The sequence below is a fragment of the Astyanax mexicanus genome, chromosome 9 (assembly GCF_023375975.1).
Source record: "Astyanax mexicanus isolate ESR-SI-001 chromosome 9, AstMex3_surface, whole genome shotgun sequence".
NCBI lineage: Eukaryota > Metazoa > Chordata > Actinopteri > Characiformes > Acestrorhamphidae > Astyanax > Astyanax mexicanus.
The window spans coordinates 9,353,284-9,376,031 of record NC_064416.1 but is presented as its reverse complement, the minus strand read 5'-3'; the positions used below and the strand labels follow the sequence as shown (position 1 = coordinate 9,376,031).

At 37.2% G+C, this 22,748-nt stretch overlaps 1 protein-coding gene across 2 annotated transcripts; it reads left to right on the top strand.

Moving 5' to 3' along the window:
• Positions 1–21,441, top strand: akt2 (v-akt murine thymoma viral oncogene homolog 2). 2 transcript variants are annotated; one of them, XM_049483250.1, is made up of 15 exons: positions 19–98; positions 3,276–3,355; positions 7,087–7,288; positions 8,192–8,320; positions 8,426–8,537; positions 9,431–9,578; positions 11,814–11,945; positions 13,099–13,164; positions 13,265–13,333; positions 13,434–13,556; positions 14,508–14,636; positions 15,546–15,760; positions 17,170–17,257; positions 17,375–17,477; positions 19,554–21,441. In XM_049483250.1, exons 3-15 carry the CDS (start codon positions 7,243–7,245, stop codon positions 19,631–19,633), a joined length of 1,440 nt encoding a protein of 479 aa, XP_049339207.1. In that variant the 5' UTR covers positions 19–98; positions 3,276–3,355; positions 7,087–7,242; the 3' UTR covers positions 19,634–21,441. The 2 variants fall into 2 exon arrangements, with proteins under 2 accessions (XP_049339208.1, XP_049339207.1); XM_049483251.1 differs by lacking the exon at positions 3,276–3,355 and having other exon boundaries at positions 1–98.
• The last annotated feature ends 1,307 nt before the right edge of the window (positions 21,442–22,748 follow it).

The window sequence follows — 22,748 nt, the reverse complement described above, 5'->3', positions numbered from 1 at the left end:
GAGTGAGTGAGTCTCAGGGCTCCATGTATTATTATTGTTTTTGTCCGGGCTCTGGCTGAACGTCACTTCCTGTTTGTGGCCGTGTGAAGAGCCGCTCGGTGAGTGGAGCAGCGCGCGGGGTTTCAGCGCGATTATTACTAATATTAATAATTACTAATATCCAGTAACCTCGCAACAAACACGTTTAATCAGCGGGGATTCTGTACCGGTAATCCGCCACCCGCTAGCGGAGATCCCGGCCGGGGGCCGGGCGAAGCGCAGTGTTAGCTTTAGCATTAGCATTAGCTCTGTGCCTGTGTGCGCGGTGAAGTTAGGGTTAGTTAGCTTAGCATGCTAACAGGCCGTGGTGTGGACTGTGCCGTACTGAAACCGGTGTAAACGGATTATTTCGGTGTATAGTTGTTCGTTATTTGCTTAGTTTAACGGCAAAGGTTGTTTTTGAGCTGTGTAAACTACTATAGTATGCAAATTTAGTGTTTGGCTCAATTTCTCAAGCTTCTTGTTCGAACTCTCCGTTCCACCTTAAATAGTGCAGCAGCTGCGTTCAGTTGCCTGAGGCACCATTTAAGGTGGAATGGAGAGTTGGAACTGGCAAGCGAATTTGAAGCGAACTTTAGTAACAATTTTAGTTATAACCTGTTAAACACGTTTTGATATGTACTGAAGTCATTTTCTGCTTTATCTCAAGCATTTATAGCTTATAAGTCATGTTTTTCTGCACTACACCTCTTCAGAAAGTCTTCCACTAACCTGAGCTTCAACGATTAGTCAAGAATGTCGACATAGTCCGCAGTGTTGATTTAGCTATGAACATTTTATTCATATTTTTATTAAGTATTTAGTATTTTTTTTTTTACTTTAAAGCTTTTAAAATCTGTTTATTATCCCTTTTTGTCTATACACATTTTCAGGACGTCATCCACTAGTTAGGACTGCAGTGATAAGTCGACATTATCAACAATCTTGGTTATAAAAACACATTCTTATTTTTATAAGATTTCAAGTCATGTTTTTCTGCTTTTACACTTCTTCAGAACGTCATTCACTAGCTAACCTGGGCAGCAACGATTAGTCGACATAGCCCACAGTGTTGATTAGCTATAAACATTAAAGTTGTATTTTCATTAAAGTCATTTTATACGTTAATGATTGTAAATAATTTTAATATTCTTTTTTTGTTTATACACTTTTCTAGAACGACATTCACTAGTTGCGACTGCAGTGATAAGTTGATATAATGGACAGTGTTGACTATAAAAAAACATTCTTGTTTTTGTGATTTTATACCTTGAATCAAGCATTTGAAGCTTTTAAAGTTATGTTTTTCTGATTTTACACTTCTTTAGAACATTATCTACTAGTTAGAGATGCAGTGATTAGTCGAAGTTATCGACAATGTTGATTTTAAAAAACGTATTCTTACTTTTATGTCATTTTGTACTTTAAGGCTTTTTAATTATTTCAATATCCGTTTTTGGTTATACATTTTTTTCAGAATATCATCCACTAGTTAGGACTGCATTGATTAGCCTACATAATCGACAGTGTTGATTCTACAAACGTATTCTTATTTTTACTCATTTTATACTTTTAATCAAACATTTAAAGCTTTAAATTCATGTTTTTCTGCTTTTACACTTCTTCACAACGTCATCCTCTAACTAAACTGGGCTGCAAAGATTATTCGACATAGTCCATTTAGTTCTTGTTAAAGTCAAATTTTAAATAATTTCAATATCATTTCAATGTTCTTGTTATACACTTTTTCAGAACGCCATCTGCTAGTTAGGACTGCAGTGAAACACGTATTCTTATTTTTATTTGTCCTTTTTTTTACTTTAAATCAAGCATTTAAAACTTTCAAGTTATGTTTTTCAACTTCTACATTCCTTCAGAACGACATCCATCAATGGCTGCAATAGTTGACATTGTCAACAGGTTGACATTGTTTAGGTTCTGCCTTTTAGGTTTGTCTGTTAATGTTGTAAAATTCTAATTGTGGTCCAATTGGGTTTAGTTTCAATCTGTACTGTTTAGAAATATTTATGTATCACCTTTTGGATTATTGGATTATAATACCATACTTTCCTTGTTGGTGTGTCCCAGCCAAACTTCACAGCTAATGTTGATGGGAGTATTCAGGCAAGAGGCTGTCAGTCAGGTAGAACGTAAACCTAAGTGCATTTGTGCTAAAAATCTTTTTTTTTATTTTTTTTTAAGTTCAACTTCTTTAAAGCTTTTATAGCCTTTAATCTTATGTTTCTGCTTTACACTGATCTATCATCTGTCAAAAACTGTGTAAACACACATTTCCTAAAATCAACAGTAGTAGGATCTAATTTGTTCCTCTTTGCTGAAGTGTAAAAGCTTTTATACTGAATTTAAACTGAATATCATTGTAATGTTTTGCTAATATTGGCAAAACATTAAGTGGTTTTAGTTCCATTTCAACAATTTACAAATGCTTGTTTATTACAGTTTACAGATACAAGTATGTATACTTTTGGACACTGTTGTTAGTTTGTGTTGTATATATGAGCCAGTGCTTCAAATGGGGCCCCACTTTAATTTGTAACACAGTGTGGACTGCAATATGTTAAGAAAAAACGATATATATTTCCCTAACTATGATTAATTACAAATTTCCTGTCTTTAAAAGGGTGCGAATGCTTTGTTGTTTTATTCTGTTATTTCTTATTCTTTGTGAATCTGTCTGAACTAGGTAGCTTCATTCAGTATGCAGCACTTAGATTCTTTATAATAAAATGTGGAGTTGGTCATTAACATATTTTTTGTGGAAACATCCCAGAAATGTTTGTGATTAGCAATATTATTGCCTTTTTTAGAGCATTAAAAGCCACTGACATAATAGAATGTCATAGGAATAGTTAATAGAATAGCATAATAAAGCAATTATATCCTTTTAAAGACATTTTAATTAACATAGTAAAAGTTAATACTGGTAATATCCATGATATTATATTGCAACGTTTATCCCACCACCAGCTGTAACCCTGAATGCACACTGTTGGTGATAAACCCCTAAAGCACTGTTTGGTTAGTTGATGGTTGGTGTTTTGAGATCATGATCTATTGTTACAGAGCTAGATTACCCTTCAGCCAATAAAGGCAATGCTTATACACTGTTTTTAAGTTAGACACAATGGCTGTGTTCACATTACAAGCCTCATTAATTAATTCAGATTTTTTATTTTATTTTGATGGTTCAGTTTAATACATTTAAATATACCTCTATCTGTCTCTAATGTGAACAGATCCATCCCGGAAGCGGCACGCATGCGCACACTGATACATTTCTGCACGTTGCCTCCACCACAGACACAACACGATTTCGGTAGGTTACTTACAGCTTCTCTCGATTTGATTTATTTTCCAAAATACAAAGCAAATCACCAGCTTCTTGCTCTGATCAGATGCATACAGGCAAAAACACATGAAATCCAATCTTAATAATGTTAATAATGATCTTACAAGATTACTTTTATGTTGTATTCCCACAAATCGGGTGTGTCCAATCAATTAAGCCAACATAAGTAAGTGTTCCAAATCTGGTTTGAAAAATTTGGACTTCACATGTTCACACTGGCCTGAAAAGAAAACAGGTTTCACATTTTTAAAGGGAAAATTTCAGATTTGAATCATTTCAGCCTGATGATATGAACATAAACAAATATGTGAATAATATGAATGTCAAAAGGAAATAAAATTTTCAGATTAGTGTTCTTCAACTGACCATAAATGCGTAGAAAACAATAGTCTATTTAACACTCATTATTATTAATGATGGATGTCTTCGCAAGGCAAATGTTGCTTAAGTCACAATCTGCATGTACACAGTTAGCCTTTACACATCTACCAGGATTTAAGGCCATTTATAATGATTGTTTGGAATGAAATACTTGGTATTTTGCAGTAACATATTTAGTGGTGTTGTGTAGACATTTATGAAAAATCTGACTTGAGTTTAGGAAGTTCCTAACAAAAACAAACTGAAAATTAAGTAACCTTTGAGCCAAGAACACACAAAGCAGCAGAATAAAAATACAGAAATAAATAACTTTTTAAAAGTTGCAAATAACTAAATGTAAAATATTTTTTGACATTTAAATGTATGTAATTTATTATTATTATTATTGTTGTTGTTGTTGTTCTAGTGCTCTGAATATAATTATAAGTATATTGCACTTCCTGCATACAAACATATCTTAAACCAGTCTTCGTATGTCAATCACATTTTTTCATGACTGCCCACGGTTGGTGAGGAAGTGTCATTGCAGATTGCTTAAGGTCCTAAGATGTTTCTTGGTGCCGCAGGTGTTGTTGAAGGAACTAGAGCAGCAGATACGCTGCCAAGCCTGGATTTTTAATCCAACCCCAGACTGCTCATCCTATTAAACCTTTACAGGCCTTAAAGCATTGAGAGAAAACACAAATATTTATTTTTTTTAATTGTTAAGTTTAAGTTTTCTTAGCTTTTCCTCTATAGCATATATTGCTTAGTACCATTATATTAACCAGCTGTAGCAGCATCAATAAATATTGATCCTGTGAGTTCTTCAAGGTATGTGATATGTATTGCAATAATTGATTAGAAGGTTTGTCGTACGTGTCGAAATGTTTTAGTCATTTGATCTGTGTCCAGATTAGGTTTGTAAGATAAATTGTATTTTTATTGTTGTCGCAATATAAGTTTTCACGATAAACACATCTAAAGAGCTGCTACTTTATTGTGAATAACAGCAATGTTAAATAACATTTCCTGCATGCAGTAACAAAGGAAGCTCTTGACATTGTGGCTGGAGGTAGAGCAAGGCAGATCAAGGTAGAGTGAGGTAAAGGTCCACAGTGAATGCACACACTGAACTACTCCTTACTCGCAGAAACTAATCACAACCAAGCCAAATGCCAAAAAAAAGTTTGAAGAGCTTACACTAATTTAGAAAGCTCATTAGATATTTTGTCTATATTGTACACCTTTAGCCAGATTAACAACACTAATTCTACTCTTTGCTTCTTTAAGGCAATGTAATATAAGTCGAGGTGAGACCAAATATTGTTATTGGGATGTATCTTATAGTTTTCGGTTGCAATACATTATTATTGTGTTGTAATGTTTTTATTTGAACATGGTCTCTTCTCTCTAAACTCTCTAACACTCGGCCCTCCGGTTTGACTAAACACATTGTTGGACCCCTGTCCCTGAGCTCTACATGTGGGTCCTGGTATGGACACGGTTCGGGAGCTTTGCTGTAGAACAGGTGGTACAATATTTGCCAGAATGCGGGTCTAGTTTTTGGACGGTGGTGCAAGGTCCGCCGCTCGGTGGAGTGAGTAATCATTAAGTTGTTGAAATGTACTCTGCTCATGTTTGTCTTTCTCCTTTGGACTTCACAGGTGTGTGTGTATGTGTGTGTGACTGTGAACAGGACATGGTTTATAGGTGTGTGTGTGTCTGTGAGGAAACTGACAGGCATACAGACAGGTGTGTGAATGAGGAGTATATCTGTTGTTGTTGCTGTAAGTTTAACTGTACCTGGCTGTTTGCCAGAAGAGGGTGGGGTTTACTGGTTCATTCTGATTGGATAGTGTCCTGTCAGTTGAGTGAGCGTCTTCATATGGATACATATTAGTTAGAGCTTGGCTGCCGAAGGGCCAAAAGTATGTGGAAACTCTAGGCTCATTTGTTTCCTCTAAAATGGAAGGTATTTATAGTATGTGTTGTATTGTGTTGATTAAAACATATCGATATATGGCATCAAATATAGATATATTTATTGTAAATAGCTGCTCTAAACTGTAAATTCTGTGAAACTAATAAAATTCATAATTCCTGGTATTTGCTTATTTAGGAATATTTTATCCTCTTCAGTAACACAGATGTGAAGGATCTCAGAGAATTGTCTTTTAATATGTTAAGTAGTAGGATAACATAATATCACAATATTTTATGGTATTTTTGCAATAATGATATTCTTGGCGATATGACAAAACACTGAATTAAAAAAAATATTTTAAGAATAATAAAATAATAATAATTCTAATGCAACAAAATAAAAATGTATTATTGCATATGATATGATATGCCACACCCCTACCTGAGATATAAAAAATAAAAGAATTTTATCAGATTTGTAACAGAGGTCAATTATCCAGAATGTCATAATACTAATTACGCACTCTAAATATCTCCATATATCCAGGATTAAAGTAAAATGAATGATACTGGACAGATTTAGTCTGGCTCTAGTAGATACATAATGGGAAATGAGAGCAGTGTGAATTTTTCATTTGCTAAAAACAGCAAAAAAAAAGTAGTACCCTGATGTGATGATTAGGGGTGGGTGATATGGCACGATATTTCAGGGTATAATATCGCTTAAAATATTCAAAAATGTTAATGATATTATTGCGTATGATACGATATGACACACCTCTAATGTTGAGTGTCGCAGAATCTCAGTATTGTGGGCAATGTATCGTAATAATATGGTATCGTGAGATGCCCTGTGTTTACTACACCTTGTTGCTAGGTCTGTCACAATAACTATTTCTGTTTTATACAATATGTTATCCCAAATATAATTGTTATAAATAGTTATTAATTATATTTTTGGCAATTTAAGGCCATTTTATTCCATTGTTATAATGATAGTATAATAGCACAACAGCTGTGATGCTATTCAGCAATGCTGCATCAGCAGCAGTTCAAAAAGAGGCAGAGTCTGACTTCACATGTATTGGAGGAGGCATGTGCTAGTCTTCACCCTCCTGGTGTTGGGGCATCACTAGTGATGGGGGTAGTCCTAATGAGTGGAGAGAAAATGGAAAAAAAATAGATTTAGTGTTTAATAGTGTTCAGCCTCAAGAATGAGAGCATTAGTGATGTCAGACACTGATGTTAGATGGTTAGCCCCGTCGCACCAATCCATCCCAAAGGTTTTTGTATAGGTGGATTATCCCCAAAACAGTGAAAGGTTTCTTATATGTTCTCAATATTAACTAACATTGGTTTTGTTCTGTATTGTCTTTGCTTACATTAATTTTTTGTTTGTTTGTTTATTCCAGGTGCTGTGCAGTTGTGTGTTTGTGACTGATCGTCTGATCCTGTAATCCAGCTCTCCCCTCCCCAACCTCCCTGACCCCTCCCTAAACCCCACACACATCCCACACACTTACACACACACACTCACACACATACACACACACACCCACACACGCAGCATGAATGAGGTTAGCGTGGTGAGAGAGGGCTGGCTCCAAAAGAGAGGTGAGCATAGAGAAACTCTCTATGAAATGTTTTTCATATCCACTAGGAATTGTTCCATGTCGGTTGTAAATTCTCAGTGTCCAATAAGCCTGATACGATAAAGTTTTTTAGACAATATATTCTCCCTGGAATTAATGCAATAAATTACATTATTGGTCTTTTTTGGGCACATACTGTGGCTGAACCTAGACCTGACCAACTGCAGCAACCCCTGATCATAGCCCCGCCCCCGCAGGCTTGTACTGTTGGTACTAGGCATGATGGGTGAATAACTTTAGCCGCCTCTCTTCTTCCATCATTGTGGAACAGGGTAAATCTGGGCTCTTACTTTCACTGTTAAACATATACCGCAGTTCTAGTGTTTTCTTTTTCTGTGATTTGTTTTTTACCAAAAATTTTAAGTGATCGCCGATCACCTTCATTCAAGATTTTTTTTTCCTGACCTCAATCCTTCCTCAAATATAAAGTTTCTTCACTATCCTTCAACTTTTTAACAAGGAGTTTTGATAACAATTTTTCCCTTCTGAAACAGATCAATATCTTTCCCATAACCACAGGATAAGTCTTTTCACATGGTTGTGTAACAAATGAGAAGATACTCACTGCATCAGTTAGGGTTAAATTACTTGTTGCAGCTGAAACAGAATCAACCATGCAGTAATTAATCAATGGGAGGCTCTAACCTATTTGCTTAGTTATACACTGTCGGGCACTGTATAATAGCATAATAATGGAGTTTTACTTATTAAGAATATTCAAACATATGAATATTGTTAAACAAGCTAAATTAAACATACTTGGCAATGTTGAAGTCAGTAAAAATGATTGATGTCATGTGTCTATATATTGTATTATGACTGTGTTTAGCATTTTTAACATACCTGTTTCCTGTGCTGTCTGCAGGTGAATACATTAAGACGTGGAGGCCTCGTTATTTTATCCTGAAGAGCGATGGATCGTTTATTGGCTATAAGGAAAAGCCGGAGATGGCCGACCCCAGCCAGCCTCCGCTCAACAACTTCTCAGTAGCAGGTCTGTCTTTACAGGGCCTCAGTACAATGTTAGGATGGGTTTTAGGTGGTGTTAATTTAAGTGGATTTGATGGTAGTCATGGTTTTTGATGTTTCACGTGTTCAGAATGCCAACTGATGAAGACTGAAAGACCACGGCCAAACACCTTTGTCATTCGCTGCCTGCAGTGGACGACGGTCATTGAGCGCACCTTCCACGTGGACAGCAATGCTGAGAGGTGAGGCACCTCGTTTAGTAGTCAAGCTGAGAAGAACTGAAAAAAGAATAAAGTGTTTAGTATAGAGATACGAGGCAAAGTTCTAGGTTTGGTAATAATTAAATTAATTGAACTAATCCATATCAACCAGTATCCCCAAAGCCCACATATAAGGAGTGGAAAACAAAAAATGAATCAGTTCCACAGCAATCACACCTACAGTTTCCTTATATGAATATCAACACCAAAGGTGGTGTTAATCTTCTATCATTGTCTTTGCATTTTTATTAGTGTTTTATTATTATTATTGTGTTTCATGTTTACATACTGTGTCTTTATCCTAGAGAATTATACTGTTACTGTACCTTTAAGCCTGATATACAATGCAAAAGTTTTTTTATTTATTTAATATTTTTGTTTTTCCAATAAATTATGTTTCTTAAAATTCTGAAGCAAATTTTTGCAGAGAGCTTTTAATTTGAAACAGTGGATACAGGACGTGTGATGAAGATGTAAAAATAACAATGAGAAGTGAGAAGGTAGATTATACTAGTTATGTAAAGTAGGTTTTACAGATTTATAGTTATATTAACTTAATGATCGTTTCACACTGGCACCGGCACTGCACCCCAGTGCTTGCATGTGCTTTATGACTGCCAGTACTGCGTTAAATTAAAGCCTGTTAAGACTACAGCATAACAATTGATACTATACATTATTTCATTGAATTTACACTGTAAAAAATGTTAAAATAGTAAACAAATCTTTGCCATTTTCTTGCTTATTTTGTGTCAAGAATTAAGGAACTGGATTGATGGATTGATTTTCAAGTACAACATTGGTTTAACTATTAAACTGTTCTTTTTGTGCTAGATGTGTTCTAATAGATGCTCTATGTCTCTCTCTCTCTTCAGAGAAGAGTGGATCCGGGCGATTCAGGCAGTGGCCAATGGCCTGAAGACTCGTGAAGAAGAAGAGCCAATGGACATCAACTTCGGTTCCCCTGGAGACAACAGCCTGGAAAGCATGGAATTGGCAATTGCCAAATCACGCACCAAAGTGGTCAGTGTCCTGATTCTAAAGGCTCAGAGAATTGAATATTAATAACACACTTCATGTTCTTTTGTATTCTCTGAAATTGCTGTTGCATATTTACTAGCATGTCCTACTTCCAGTCAAAAGCCTACACTTGTGTTTGCCCTGTCGGATTGGGCTCAAGAAACTGCTATTTTTTATTTTATATAAAGCTATAGGGTGATGATCACAATTAGTGCTGGGCAATTTTCATGATTTAATTCAGTTCATTCCAATTACAGGTTTAATGCAATTTTTAAAATGGAGTAATCGTGACTTTACGTACAGACATTTTATCTTTTTAATCTAAAATATAGGAAAACGCTACAAATTTCTGAAGTCTTAAGCCGTCTTACCTTGGTTACCGGCGCATCCAACATATTTTCAAAATATTGTACTCTGTCCAAGGTAAGATGGAGGACCGTCCCCTTCTGAGGATTAAGCTCGTACTGAAAAAAAGTTCCAGCGTGTTCAACACAAACACCCGGTGGAATAAAGCATATAATATAGCATGTTTATTTTTTTTAACTAAGTAAGCATAGTTTCCAGTTAGAACCATTTATGTCATATAGTTTGATTATTAGTAGAGGGGGGAAAATTAATTATAATCGAAAATGTTTGTGAAAACATTTTGAAAAAATCTATTTTTTTAGGCCATAAATGCCCAGCACTAATCACAATATAGCAAAGTAACAAATATCACTGTGATCGCAAAAAATTGCAGTGAGCACGCAAGCTTCTCTACTAATCTGCATTGGTTTATACTTGATGTGTCACTAAAGCTGCAGCACTAAAATGAAAAGCTCTGCCCATCTGTCAATCAACAAGCAAGGCAATAGAAACTTTTGGGGGCAGAAATCAGAAAGCACAGACAGTAGTGGTGTGACGAGATACTTATATCACGAGACGAGACACGATACTGGGTTCACGAGAACGAGACGAGATTTAAAAATAAAATTTGAAAACGTCAAAAATGAAAAATGGCTTGAAAACTAGAGTTTTATTTGACAAAATCATATAACGCAAACTTTACAGACTGGTTTCTCTCACACATTTATTTTATAAGAAATAGAAATAAGAATAAAAAATAAAACTTATATAGTGCAAACAATAATTGCAAACCATAACCAGTCATATTAAGACTATGCTTGAAGTGCAAACAGAGACAGAAGATTTTTTTAAATACAGTACAGAGCTAAGGTATTAGTACAACTGCCTATGAAACAGTCACGTGTAGGATTTACGTACAGTATTTATATATGGTTTGTGTCTTGTTGGTCATTCTGTTACCGTTTATTGTTTCCACTGGAGCCAAAATGCAGCCAGACAAACAACTTAAAAGTAGCAGAAGCATCCTCTATGTAAATGCCTGAATTTTCCTCTTCTGCTGAGAGATGCTCTCATTGCTCAGCCAACACACTTGCTGCTATCACTACTGCACTACTGTGTTGCCAGATCCCGCTTAAAAAGTCCACACTAAACTGTTTTTTTTTTTTTTTTTTTTTTACCCGCGAGACAGGTTTAAGCTTGACGAGAAATATCGTCACGTTTTATTCGCGCGAGATCTTGTGCTGCAAAATCTCGTCACGTCCCTAACAGACAGCTTAGATGATCATAAACACCCCCTAAACAGCACTTTATGCGGACAGTATAAAGCTACCTTTACACTTAACCTGTAGCGCTATGTGTAACAGTTTTCTTAGATAACAGGCCTATGCTTCTTCTGTGCTGCACTGTTCATTGACATAATTCTGAAAAGATTTCACTTATTCAAACAGCTTGGAATTGTAGCTTAAAAGCTTGGCTTTATCGCTCTACTAACTAAAACAATGTCTGGTTTAAAACAGACTCAGGCTCATTCTGTCCGAGTCTGAGCCTGACGTTTTTGGGCCCAGTTTAAGCTCTAGTTTGGACATGTTTGTCATTTGACATGTGCTTTTTTAGTTTGCAATGGGAGATGTTAGCCTAACATTGCTAACAAACACTGTACTTGTGCTGCACTCCAATTGACCTTGAATGTTGGAATTTCTGAAAGATTTACTGGAACGCTCCAGTCGGCCTCACCAACCCTAAATCCAGATTTTTAGAATAAACTGTCATCATGTCTCCTTTTTGTAAAATCACCCCCCAAAAACCTTTACTGGACAGTGGTAAAACCTCAACATTTCAGTTAGAAAGTGCCGGAGTTTAACTCTGCAGTATTTTGTGTTTCTCTGTGTTCAGACGATGAATGACTTTGACTATCTAAAGCTGCTGGGAAAAGGCACGTTTGGGAAGGTCATTCTGGTGAGAGAAAAAGCCACTGGCATGCATTACGCCATGAAGATCCTGCGCAAGGAGGTCATCATTGCCAAGGTAACTGATCACACGTGCTAACAGGATAAGATTAACACTTATTATTCAGTCTCTGTACCAATTAGATGTCTAAACATCCAGCAGCACAGCTGTGCATATGATTAAAACCACGTGGCTGGGTCTAATCTCCATCTTAGTGATAGACATGGACTATTCAGATAGTTGGCATTTTATCAGCATTCAATGCAGCAGGCTGTTTAATGATTATTTGTAAAGCAACGTGTGCATATTTAAAAGTTAGAACTAACAATTTAACCTATTCATTAAAAATATACTTATTACATTAAAATTTTATACATATAGGAAAATTATTAAGAGTCATTTTAACATTGCACATTGCAGATGGTCATATGTAACACTTACCAGTAATATTTATGTTCTGTGCCACTAAATAAAAAATACATTTTTTTAGCATTAGTTGAATATATTGGTTACAGGGCTGCCCTATTAGACTTTTTTCATTTAACATGCCTACCCTTTTTTTGTCAGTGCTTTTGAGTTGTTTTTTTTCTTATGGCGTCTGTGAGCTGATCTATCGGAACTCAGTCACTGCACTTTCCTCCAAGCGCACTGTGATGCTACTCAGTAATGCTGCATCAGCAGCAGATCAAAAAGAGGTAGTGGCTTCACATATGTTGAAGGAGGCATGTGCTGATCTCCTGGTGTTGTGGCATTACTGTGATGTTGGATATAACGCTGAGTAGCAGCTGAATGGGTGGCACATTTGGCCAGATAAATTGAGAGAAAATGGAAAAATTTGACATATTAAATAAATAAATAAAAAACATTCACAAAACTATTTGATAATGAATATGTTGCTACATCAGGGCTCAAGAGGGCAACCAAATTGCTAATTTCTCATGGATGTGACTTAAGACTAAATTAATGCCCTTTTTTATCATAGATCTAGAAACCCATGTGTGGAAAAAATATGCACATGTACTTTTATTTTAAATAAAAGTAAATATTGCCAATATAGACAATCATTTAAGAAAGTGAACCTGTAAAACTGCGTTGTTAAATTTTGCTTCAAATGTTGCAAAAAGTTAGTCTAGAGCCCTGAAATGGATTTGTTGGGGACTGTTATTGCAAAGTTTTAGTAGATACTTTTCTATTTGTTTGCATCTATTAATTATGTTTGTGTGTGTTTCAGGACGAGGTGGCGCACACAGTGACAGAAAGCAGAGTTCTGCAGAACACGCGGCATCCCTTCCTCACGGTGAGCTCTCTTCATCCAACTATTTTATTACATATTTTTTTATTACCCATTAAAGCTGAAAGATTTCATGGTTTAACCTTGCATTTCTCTCCGACCGCAGACACTAAAGTATGCCTTCCAGACATCCGACCGCCTCTGCTTTGTGATGGAGTATGCAAATGGTGGCGAGGTATTCTCTACTTATCCTTTCATTAGCACATGTCAGACTGTATTAAAGTGATAGTTTGATTGAAATAAATGGTATAAATCTCTTTTTTGTGCGTTTTTAGCTGTTCTTTCACTTGTCACGAGAGCGCGTGTTCACCGAGGACAGAGCGCGGTTTTACGGAGCTGAGATCGTTTCTGCGCTGGAGTACCTGCACTCCCGAGACGTCGTCTACAGGGACCTTAAGGTACACTTAGCTCACTGTTTTATCTCTGCAGGGTTCATCACTGCAGTCCTAAGAGCTGCAGGTATGTACTTCCTTTGCAGAACTGATTGATGTAAAGCACATTTTCAAGGTTCGTGTGGCACAGACAACTACCTGCCTGTAAGCTAAATACCAAATCATGTGAAAGGGCTGGGGTTCAATTCCTGGTCTAGGTGACTAAACGCTGTGCTACACCAATAAGAGTCCTTGGGCATGACCCCTAACACTTAATTTTCCAAAATCGGTAATAGGAATAACATTGTAAGTCGCTCTGTATAAGCATCAAACAATGCATTTAACTTATTCAAACCTGAATTATATGCCGGTGTTGGAAAAAGAAAAAGAAATAAATAATAATAATGCTGTTTTCTGTCTGCAATGCACACAAAGGAAGACTATATTATAATATACAATCTATATTAACATTACATCCAATTAACTGAAGTAACTGTTTTTTATGTATATTGAATTGGAAGTGCTTACCATTTTTATTTTAGATTTGATATTGACCTTTTTGTTCACAAGCCATCCCTGAACACTAAAATAAACATGAAAAAAGTGTTCTAAATTTACAAACAATTTGTAAATTGTTAGGCTCTAGTGCTGTCTTTTTTTTTTTCAGTGCACTGGGCGGGGCTAAGCTATTGTTTCATTGGCCTATAAGCGTTTTCTTTGGCTCTTTATAGTCTAATCTGATTAACAACTGGTCTCAATTAGTGTTCAGAGCAACAAAACATTTATAAAAATAAGAAAATACATGATTGTAATTGATGCAGGGTCTGAAAGGGTTAATGTCTTAAATCGGTTTGTCATGTCTTTTTTATTTCTTTAGGTAACTTTTTTTTTCCATATATATTTTTCATATTTCTTCAGGTAACTTTATCTTTTAATATTTGACTTTAATTAATAGCTTTTGTATTTTTATTTTCTCAGCTGGAAAATCTAATGCTGGACAAAGATGGCCATATTAAAATCACAGATTTCGGCCTGTGTAAGGAGGGCATCACCAATGAAGCCACGATGAAGACGTTCTGTGGTACCCCGGAGTACCTGGCTCCAGAGGTGAGAACACACTGCAGTCTGTGATTTTAAACTACATCATGTACATACAGCTCTGGAACAAATTCAGAAAAAGTTATTCTATAAACTACAGACAACATTTCTCCTAAATTCCAATTAAAAATATTGTCATTTACAGCATTTATTTGCAGAAAATGAAAAATGTCTATGACAAAAAGATACAGAGCTTTGAGACCTCAAATAATGCAAAGAAAAATAGTTTATATTCATAAAGTTTTAAGAGTTCAGAAATCAATATTTGGTGGAATAATCCTGGTTTTTAATCACAGTTTTCATGCACCTTGGCATGTTCTCCTCCACCAGTCTTACACACTGCTTTTGGATAACTTTATGCCTTTACTCCTGGTGCAGAAATTCAAGCAGTTCAGTTTGGTTTGATGGCTTATAATCATCCATCTTCCTCTTGATTATATTCCAGAGGTTTTCAATTTGATAAAATCAAAGAAACTCATCATTTTTAAGTGCTCTCTTATTTTTTTCCAGAGCTGTATGTTGTATAACTGATCTATATTGTAATTAGTCTGACAGGCAACCCCAAGTATTGTTTTGTGTACCTCGGGGAGGACACAATCCACAGATTGGATAATACTGGTTTGGGTGTTCCTTAGATACTTCTTTTTTTTTTTTTTTTTTTTTTTTTTAGAAATATGTATCATTTTTGTTTTTACTGGCCATACCCTGATTTTGTAATGGCAGTCAGTGTGGACTGAAGAGTGTGGACCTTTCACTGCTGCTGAACAGGGTGAAGAGTCAGACAGTTGCAAAAAAACGCTGTTGACATTGCAACACAGACAGTACTGCTGCACTCTAAACTACAGACTGGCCTTTTGCGTTGGTTAGTACACATTTCTCAGCTCTCGTTCTGAATGGTTTTGTTCTTTTCTCTCTCAGGTGCTGGAGGATAATGATTACGGTCGTGCTGTGGACTGGTGGGGTCTGGGCGTGGTGATGTATGAGATGATGTGTGGTCGGCTGCCCTTCTACAATCAGGACCATGAGCGTCTGTTTGAGCTGATCCTAATGGAGGAGATACGTTTCCCTCGGAATCTCTCACCTGAGGCTAAGTCCCTGCTGGCTGGATTGCTCAAGAAAGACCCCAAACAGAGGTGAGGAAGCTAACGGTGCCCAAAACCCTAAACCTGTAGCCTGACACGGTTCTGTCTTAAACCAACTGTAGCCTGAATTGGAATCTGAATCTGTTGCATGATGCAGTGATGTTGCATGATGCAGTGCTGCTTGCACCATAGATCTGTCAAAACCTGATTTTAGCCCAGTTAAGTTCTGTGTGAACCCAGCTCTTGCCTGACACAGGGCTATCTGATTGAATCCTAGTATAGATATAATGCTGCAACTTGGTATTGGGAACACCAGCTTGAAGTTGCGCTATCACACGGACCCTATCTAGATCAGTTAAACATGGCATGGTGCTGATTCTTGAAGCAGTCCCCTACAAACCACGGTAGCAGAGTTCATGCTTACAGGTTCTGCACCTGGGAAAACTAGAAGCTCAAAACAAGTGTCAATAACAACAGCAAACAAAGCTGCCAGAGAGGATTGTGCAAATGTTTCATGTTTCCTTTTAAATGGAGCCACATTTGAATGAAAATTAACAGGCTTTCCAACAGTATAAGATAGGGATGCACCGATACCAGCTTTTCTGGTATCTGCCGATACCGAATACCGATACTGATACAAACTGTCTTATCTTGAATAAGATATAATAACCTGATTGGCTGCTCCACAGTTTCCACTTTTTTAAAAAGATCTGTTAAGATGATTGGCTGTAGTAGATAATGATTGACAAGGATCTCCTGTTGTCGACTTAAAATTATTCAATTAAACATGTGATGATCAAAATATGGTAAATAAAATACAGGAACATTTTTAGGTGCTTTTCAGATTTTCTATTTTTATTTTTTATTACAAGATATTGGTACAGGGTTTCTTTAAGAGCCGATACCCATTGCCGATACCTATACTGTGTGTAAGTGCCGGTATCGGTACAATCCTAGTATAAGATTTATTGCCAAGAAGAATTACTGGGCCATCTCTGAAAAGTTGCTTTATTTCAGTAATTCAGTTCAAAATGTGAAACTCATATATTATATAGATGTAGTACACAGTGATCTATTTTAAGTATTCATTTATTTTATTGTTGATGATTATGGCATACAGCCAATAAAAACTCAGTGTTGCTTGCAGTGTGCCAAGTCCTGCTGGAAAATGAAATCTGCATCTTCATAAAGGTTGTGAGCAGAGAGAAGCATGAAGTGCTGTAAGATTTTGTGGGAAAACACTGCACTGATTTTAGACTTGATAATAAAACACAGTGGATCAACACCAGCAGATGACATGTCTCTCCAAACCATCACTGATTGGTGGAAACTTCACACTAGACCTCAAGCAGTTTGAACTGTATGTCTCTCCACTCTTCCTCCAGACTCTGATCCCTTAATTTACAAATGAAATGCAAAATTTACTGTTCTGTATTAATCAAGTCTCTTTGTTATTGAAGGCTGGGAGGAAGCTCTGATGATGCCAAAGAAGTGATGAGCCACAAGTTCTTCTCCTTGATTAACTGGCAGGATGTGCTGCAGAAGAAGGTGAGACACTGCTTTTTGCAGTGCTGGATATACGTGTATATATATGTGTATATATATACAGATAGGCATATCTGAGATCTGTGCAGATGTTGATTTATGTTTATAATGATTTTTCAGCTCATCCCTCCATTCAAGCCTCAAGTGACCTCAGAAACTGACACGCGTTACTTTGACGAAGAGTTCACTCTGCAGAGCATCACAGTTACACCTCCTGACCAGTGTAAGTGCTCCAGCTGTGTGTCACAATCACTGATATACTGATATTTATTATCATATTTATTAACTGTTTTCCTGCCTTGTCACCTATTCTCTCTATTAAATCCATCTTTTTAATTTACTAAGTAATTTTCAGCCAGTACTTTTTGACTGTCTTTATTAGCTCTATTTATATTAAATTGTTCACATTTGTAGCTTAACAATAAGTTATTACCGTATTTTTCGGACTATAAGGCGCACTTAAAAACTTTTAATTTTCACAAAAATTTACAGTGCGTCTTATAATACGGTGCGCCTTTTGTATGGATTTTACTCGTCAGGTTGTAAGGAGCAGTAAACACACACTCCGTGCAGCGTTATAGAGAGTTTCAGTGCTATACAGAGTCCAGAGCCGTGCAGCTCCGAGGCTGAGCAGCAATAGCATTAGCTAGATGCTAACCGCTAAGCTAGCTAGCTTATTCACTGAGATCAGTATTATCTAAATTTTACTCGTCAGGTTGTAAGGAGCAGTAAACACACACTCCGTGCAGCGTTATACAGAGTTTCAGTGCTATACAGAGTCCAGAGCCGTGCAGCTCCGAGGCTGGAGCAGCAAATAGCATTAGCTAGCTTATTCACTGTTCAGAGATCAGTATTATCTAAATTTTACCCGTCAGGTGTAAGGAGCAGTAAACACACACTCCGTGCAGAGCAGCAATAGCATTAGCTAGATGCTAACCGCTTAGCTAGCTAGCTTTTTCACTGTTCAGAGATCAGTATTTTCTAAATTTAGCACTTTTAATACTGCTGGAGCAGTATTATTAGAGTTAGATGCTAATCGCTAAGCGTTCACCGTTCAGAGGTGAGTTATCGACCTGTAAGTCTGTGCTGCTTTGCCTGGCTAGCATTAGCTAGATGCTAAGCGCTAACTCTCTCAGAGGTGAGTTTTATCAGCCTGTAATCTGCTTGTTTACAGTGTTAAAACAAGCTACGGGGGACGAATCGCTAGCTAATATCTCACTGTCTTACCAGAACACGCAGGATTACTCAGTGTAACGCTGTCGTTTAAGTTTGGGTTAACTTTACTAGTTTAGGTGACTAGCTAGCGTGCTAGCGGATAGCTATGCTAACACTGGTGCAGCAAGCCTTAGTGGACATCTGGAAATCTAAGCTTACTGTAAATAAACTGAAGCACGTTACTCACCCAAATAAACAGTTTTCAGGAGAGGAATCTGTGTAGATTAATATCCAGCACTCGTTTGACTTTGAAAGAGCTAGATTTATATATACTGAGACGCTCCACCGGCAAGCGACCACCCCCGGTGGGGGAAGGGAAACATGGCGCCACCCCTGTTCACTTTGATATAGGCACCCTTTCTAGTGTCACTTAACGCGCCTTATAATGCGATGCGCCCTATGTATGGAAAAATAGCAGAAAATAGGCGTTCTTTGATAGTGCGTCTTATAATACGGTGCGCCTTATAGTCCGAAAAATACGGTATATTGTATTAATCAAAATTATACATATAATGTATAATTATGTATAAATATATATTTGTGTGATTGTCCAGCTCTATTGATGTTAATTCCCAACTTATTCAATTTATTAATGGCTAAATAAGACATATTAGGACTTACTTAATCTCTGTTACTTTTAGCTTAGTACTTTTATTAATATACCTACCTGCATATTTACCCTTTGATAATGCTGACTTACTAATTCATTTATTTCAGAGTTTCATATTTATTCATTTTATAAATGCTACCATGAAATGAATGGTGCTGCTTATTGATTAGTCAAATGATTTACTACATTATTTATTTATTTATTTATCAGCATTTTTAATGTGATATATGGCAAAACATTGATATTTAATTTGCTTAATGTCACCTGGCACTGATTTAGTATTATGGTGTATAGTTAGTTAACATGATAGGTGAGTATATATTATGTATGTAAGCATGCAGACACAGTTTTTACTTTTTTTACCCGCCTCTTTTGAAGTGGCCCTTGTGTTAATACTGATGCTGTGTTCTGATTGGTGGAATACTGTAGCGTGTATTTTTGTTTATTTTATTTTTTTTCTTCTGTTTTCTGCAGATGACAGTTTGGATGCTGAAGATTCGGAAACGCGCACACACTTCCCCCAGTTCTCTTATTCTGCCAGCGTCCGAGAGTGATGGACACACCCTCCTGCGCTCTCACACACACACTCACACACACACACACGCACTCTCTCTCCCCCCCAGACCAGCAGACCGGACACCCTCTGCAGCAAATCACACTCTCACACACTCACACAATCTCATGCTGTCATACACTCTCTCTCTCTCTCTCACACACACACACACACACACACACACACACACACACACACTTACACACTTGGACCAGCAATATCGGCCTGTTTGTTTTGGGGGGTTTTGCAGGTGAACAGACGGACACCAACACACACAAACACACACGCAGTCATACACACTCGTTCTGATTGGTCCTCCTACCTGCAGTCACACTACACTCTGCTCTGCGCCTGCTGCTGCGATTACCCCGGTCGCAGGCGTCGCAATGGTAACAGGTTAAACCCCTCAGAACCAGCAGGAGGTGCTGAAGTCCTCTGCGCCGCTGTCTGGATCGCCCTGCGGGGGAAGAGAACGCAGAACATTACACTTCTGATTGTTACAGGTTTTATTTTGTTTTTGCTTTTTTTGGTTTTGTAAAGATAAAAACACACGAAGCCATATCTGCGACTTTTATAAGTGCTCTTCACGCCGGAGCGGCAGTGTGTGCTACTGTTCCTGAAGCTGGAGTGAGAGAACCGAGCATGCACACACACCCTTACTGCTGAAGAAGGAGGGGGGAGGGGTTATATACAGGATAAAGAGTGTATGTCTCTGTGTGTGTGTGTGTGTGTGTGTGTGTGTGTGTGTGTGTGTGTGTGTGTGTGTGTGTGTTAGTGAAAACGAGAGAGTAAGCACACTGAATGTGATTGTTGTGTCCCTCTATGTGGGTGGGTATGTATGTGTGTGTATGTACGTAGGTGTGTGTGCTGGTTCTGTAAATGGGCACACAGGAGGAGGGCCTTTGGGAGGTGCAGTAGTAGTGTAAAGGGAAGAACTAGAACTAGAACCTGCAGTTCCTTTATCACCACCAGCTTGTAACCTTCATCAAACTTCATCAGAGCCTTAATCAGAAACACCAGAACCGTCTCCATCAAAACCATCAGACTTTTTATTAGAAACAGAGCCTTCTTCACCAGAACCTTCTTCACCAGAAACACCAGAACCATCTCCATCAGAACCATCAGACATTAGAAATAGAGCCTTCTTCACCAGAACCTTCACCAGAACCGTATCCATCAAAACCATCCGACATTTTATTAGAAACAAAGCCTTCTTCACCAGAACCGTCTCCATCAGAACCCTGTATTGAGAATCATCAGTGTGTTGTACAAACTTTCACTTTCCTGTGGATCACCTGTACAGGTTTGGAGGCACTGATTGATGTAAAAAGATTTTTTTAAGTTTGACTATTTGAACGTCCCCTTATTTAACAGGCAGTCTCTCTTTTTCATTCTCTCTTTCATTCTCTCTTTCATTCTCTCTTTCTTTCTCTCTTTCTTTCTCTCTCTCTCTCTTTCTCTCTCTCTCGTGTGTAGTGATTAATGTGGGTTAGACAGTGTGGAGAGGTGAGTGAGTTGCAGGTGTGTGTGTGTGTAACGGTGATGTTCTATGTTTCGCCTGCCGTCAGATCACACTGCTCACTGGAGTGAGATTGTTTTTAGTTTTATTTTTGTTTTTGTTTCATTTTGTTTTTTGTTTTTTTGTTTGTTTCTTTTTGAGTCTTGCCTTTTTTCAAGATGCGTCATAAAACGGACATCAGATCTTTTTTTTTTTATCAGTGCGCTCCTCCCCCTCTGTTCACCCACTTCCTGAAATTGTCTTGATGAAATATATAAATATATATATATATAAATATATATATTACAATAGTCCGCATTTTCCTTTATTTTGTCCTGTGTCTGTGTGTTTATTTGTTTGTTTTCTTATTTGTTTGGATTGTTTGAGAGAGACAACCCACCTGCAGTTATTATTATTACTATTATATACAGCTCTGGGAAAAAAATAAGAAACCACTTCAGTTTCTGAATTAGTTTCTCTGATTTTGTCTTTTTTAGGTATATGTTTGAGGAAAATTTAAATTGTTTTATTCTATAAACTATGGACATTTCTCTCAAATTCCAATTAAAAATATTGTCATTTAGAGCATTTATTTGCAGAAAATGAGAGATGCCTGAAATAACAAAAAACAGAGCTTTCAGACCTCAAATAATGCAAGGAGAACAATTTCATATTAATACAGTTTTAAGAGTTCAGAAATCTATATTTGGTGGAATAACGATGGTTTTGTTCTCCACCAGTTTTACACACTGCTTTTGGATAACTTTGTGCCTTTACTCCTGGTGCAAAAAAAACAGTTCAGCTTGGTTAGATGGCCTGTGGTTCCTCTTAATTATATTTTGGGAGTTTTCAATCTGGTAAAATCAAAGAAACTCATTTTTATGTGGTCTCTTATTTTTTTTTCAGAGCTGTATATGCTCCCCCTCCTTTCCCTATATTCTGTTATGATTGGCCACCAGGTGGCGCTACCCCCCCCCCCCCAACCCCCCCTTTACTCTGCTGAACCTCCTGTTGCCACAGCTGGAACTTCAGTACTGTCTCTGATTAAAGATAAAGATGGCTGCACAGATTTTTATACACCCACATATCAACACACTGATGCACAAACCTGAACTGATTCCTGCGCTCCTTTTCTCTGAATGTGATGAACAGTTGCAGAACTCCAGCGCTGATGTAATGTAGAGATTTTGCTGTGCGCGGTTCAAGAGTGACGTTACGAGGTTTCTGCAGTCATATGCAGTGTGTTTTGTTATGGAGCCTGTTGCTGATAGACTGTTCATGCGAGTAAAATCTTTATCTAAAACTGTCCGCTGCCTCTCATTGCACTTTTGTCTTCTGGTAATGAGTTTATACCCAAATAAGTTCTCTGCGAAATTAAACAGTCAGTGCTAATCCTACTCTGAAAGAATGTAAAAAGATTTAGGTCTGACCGTCTCTCAACATCTAAAGACAGATTTTCAATTACTTTGCAAAGACTGAAAACCTTGTGTGGTCCCTGTTTTAAAAGACTGCATCTACACCATGGTATCCCATCATGCTCCTGGAGGACATTTATGAGAAACAGTTCAACAGTGGAGCACAAACAGAAGCAACATTAGGCCACAGATGCCCTTGTGTG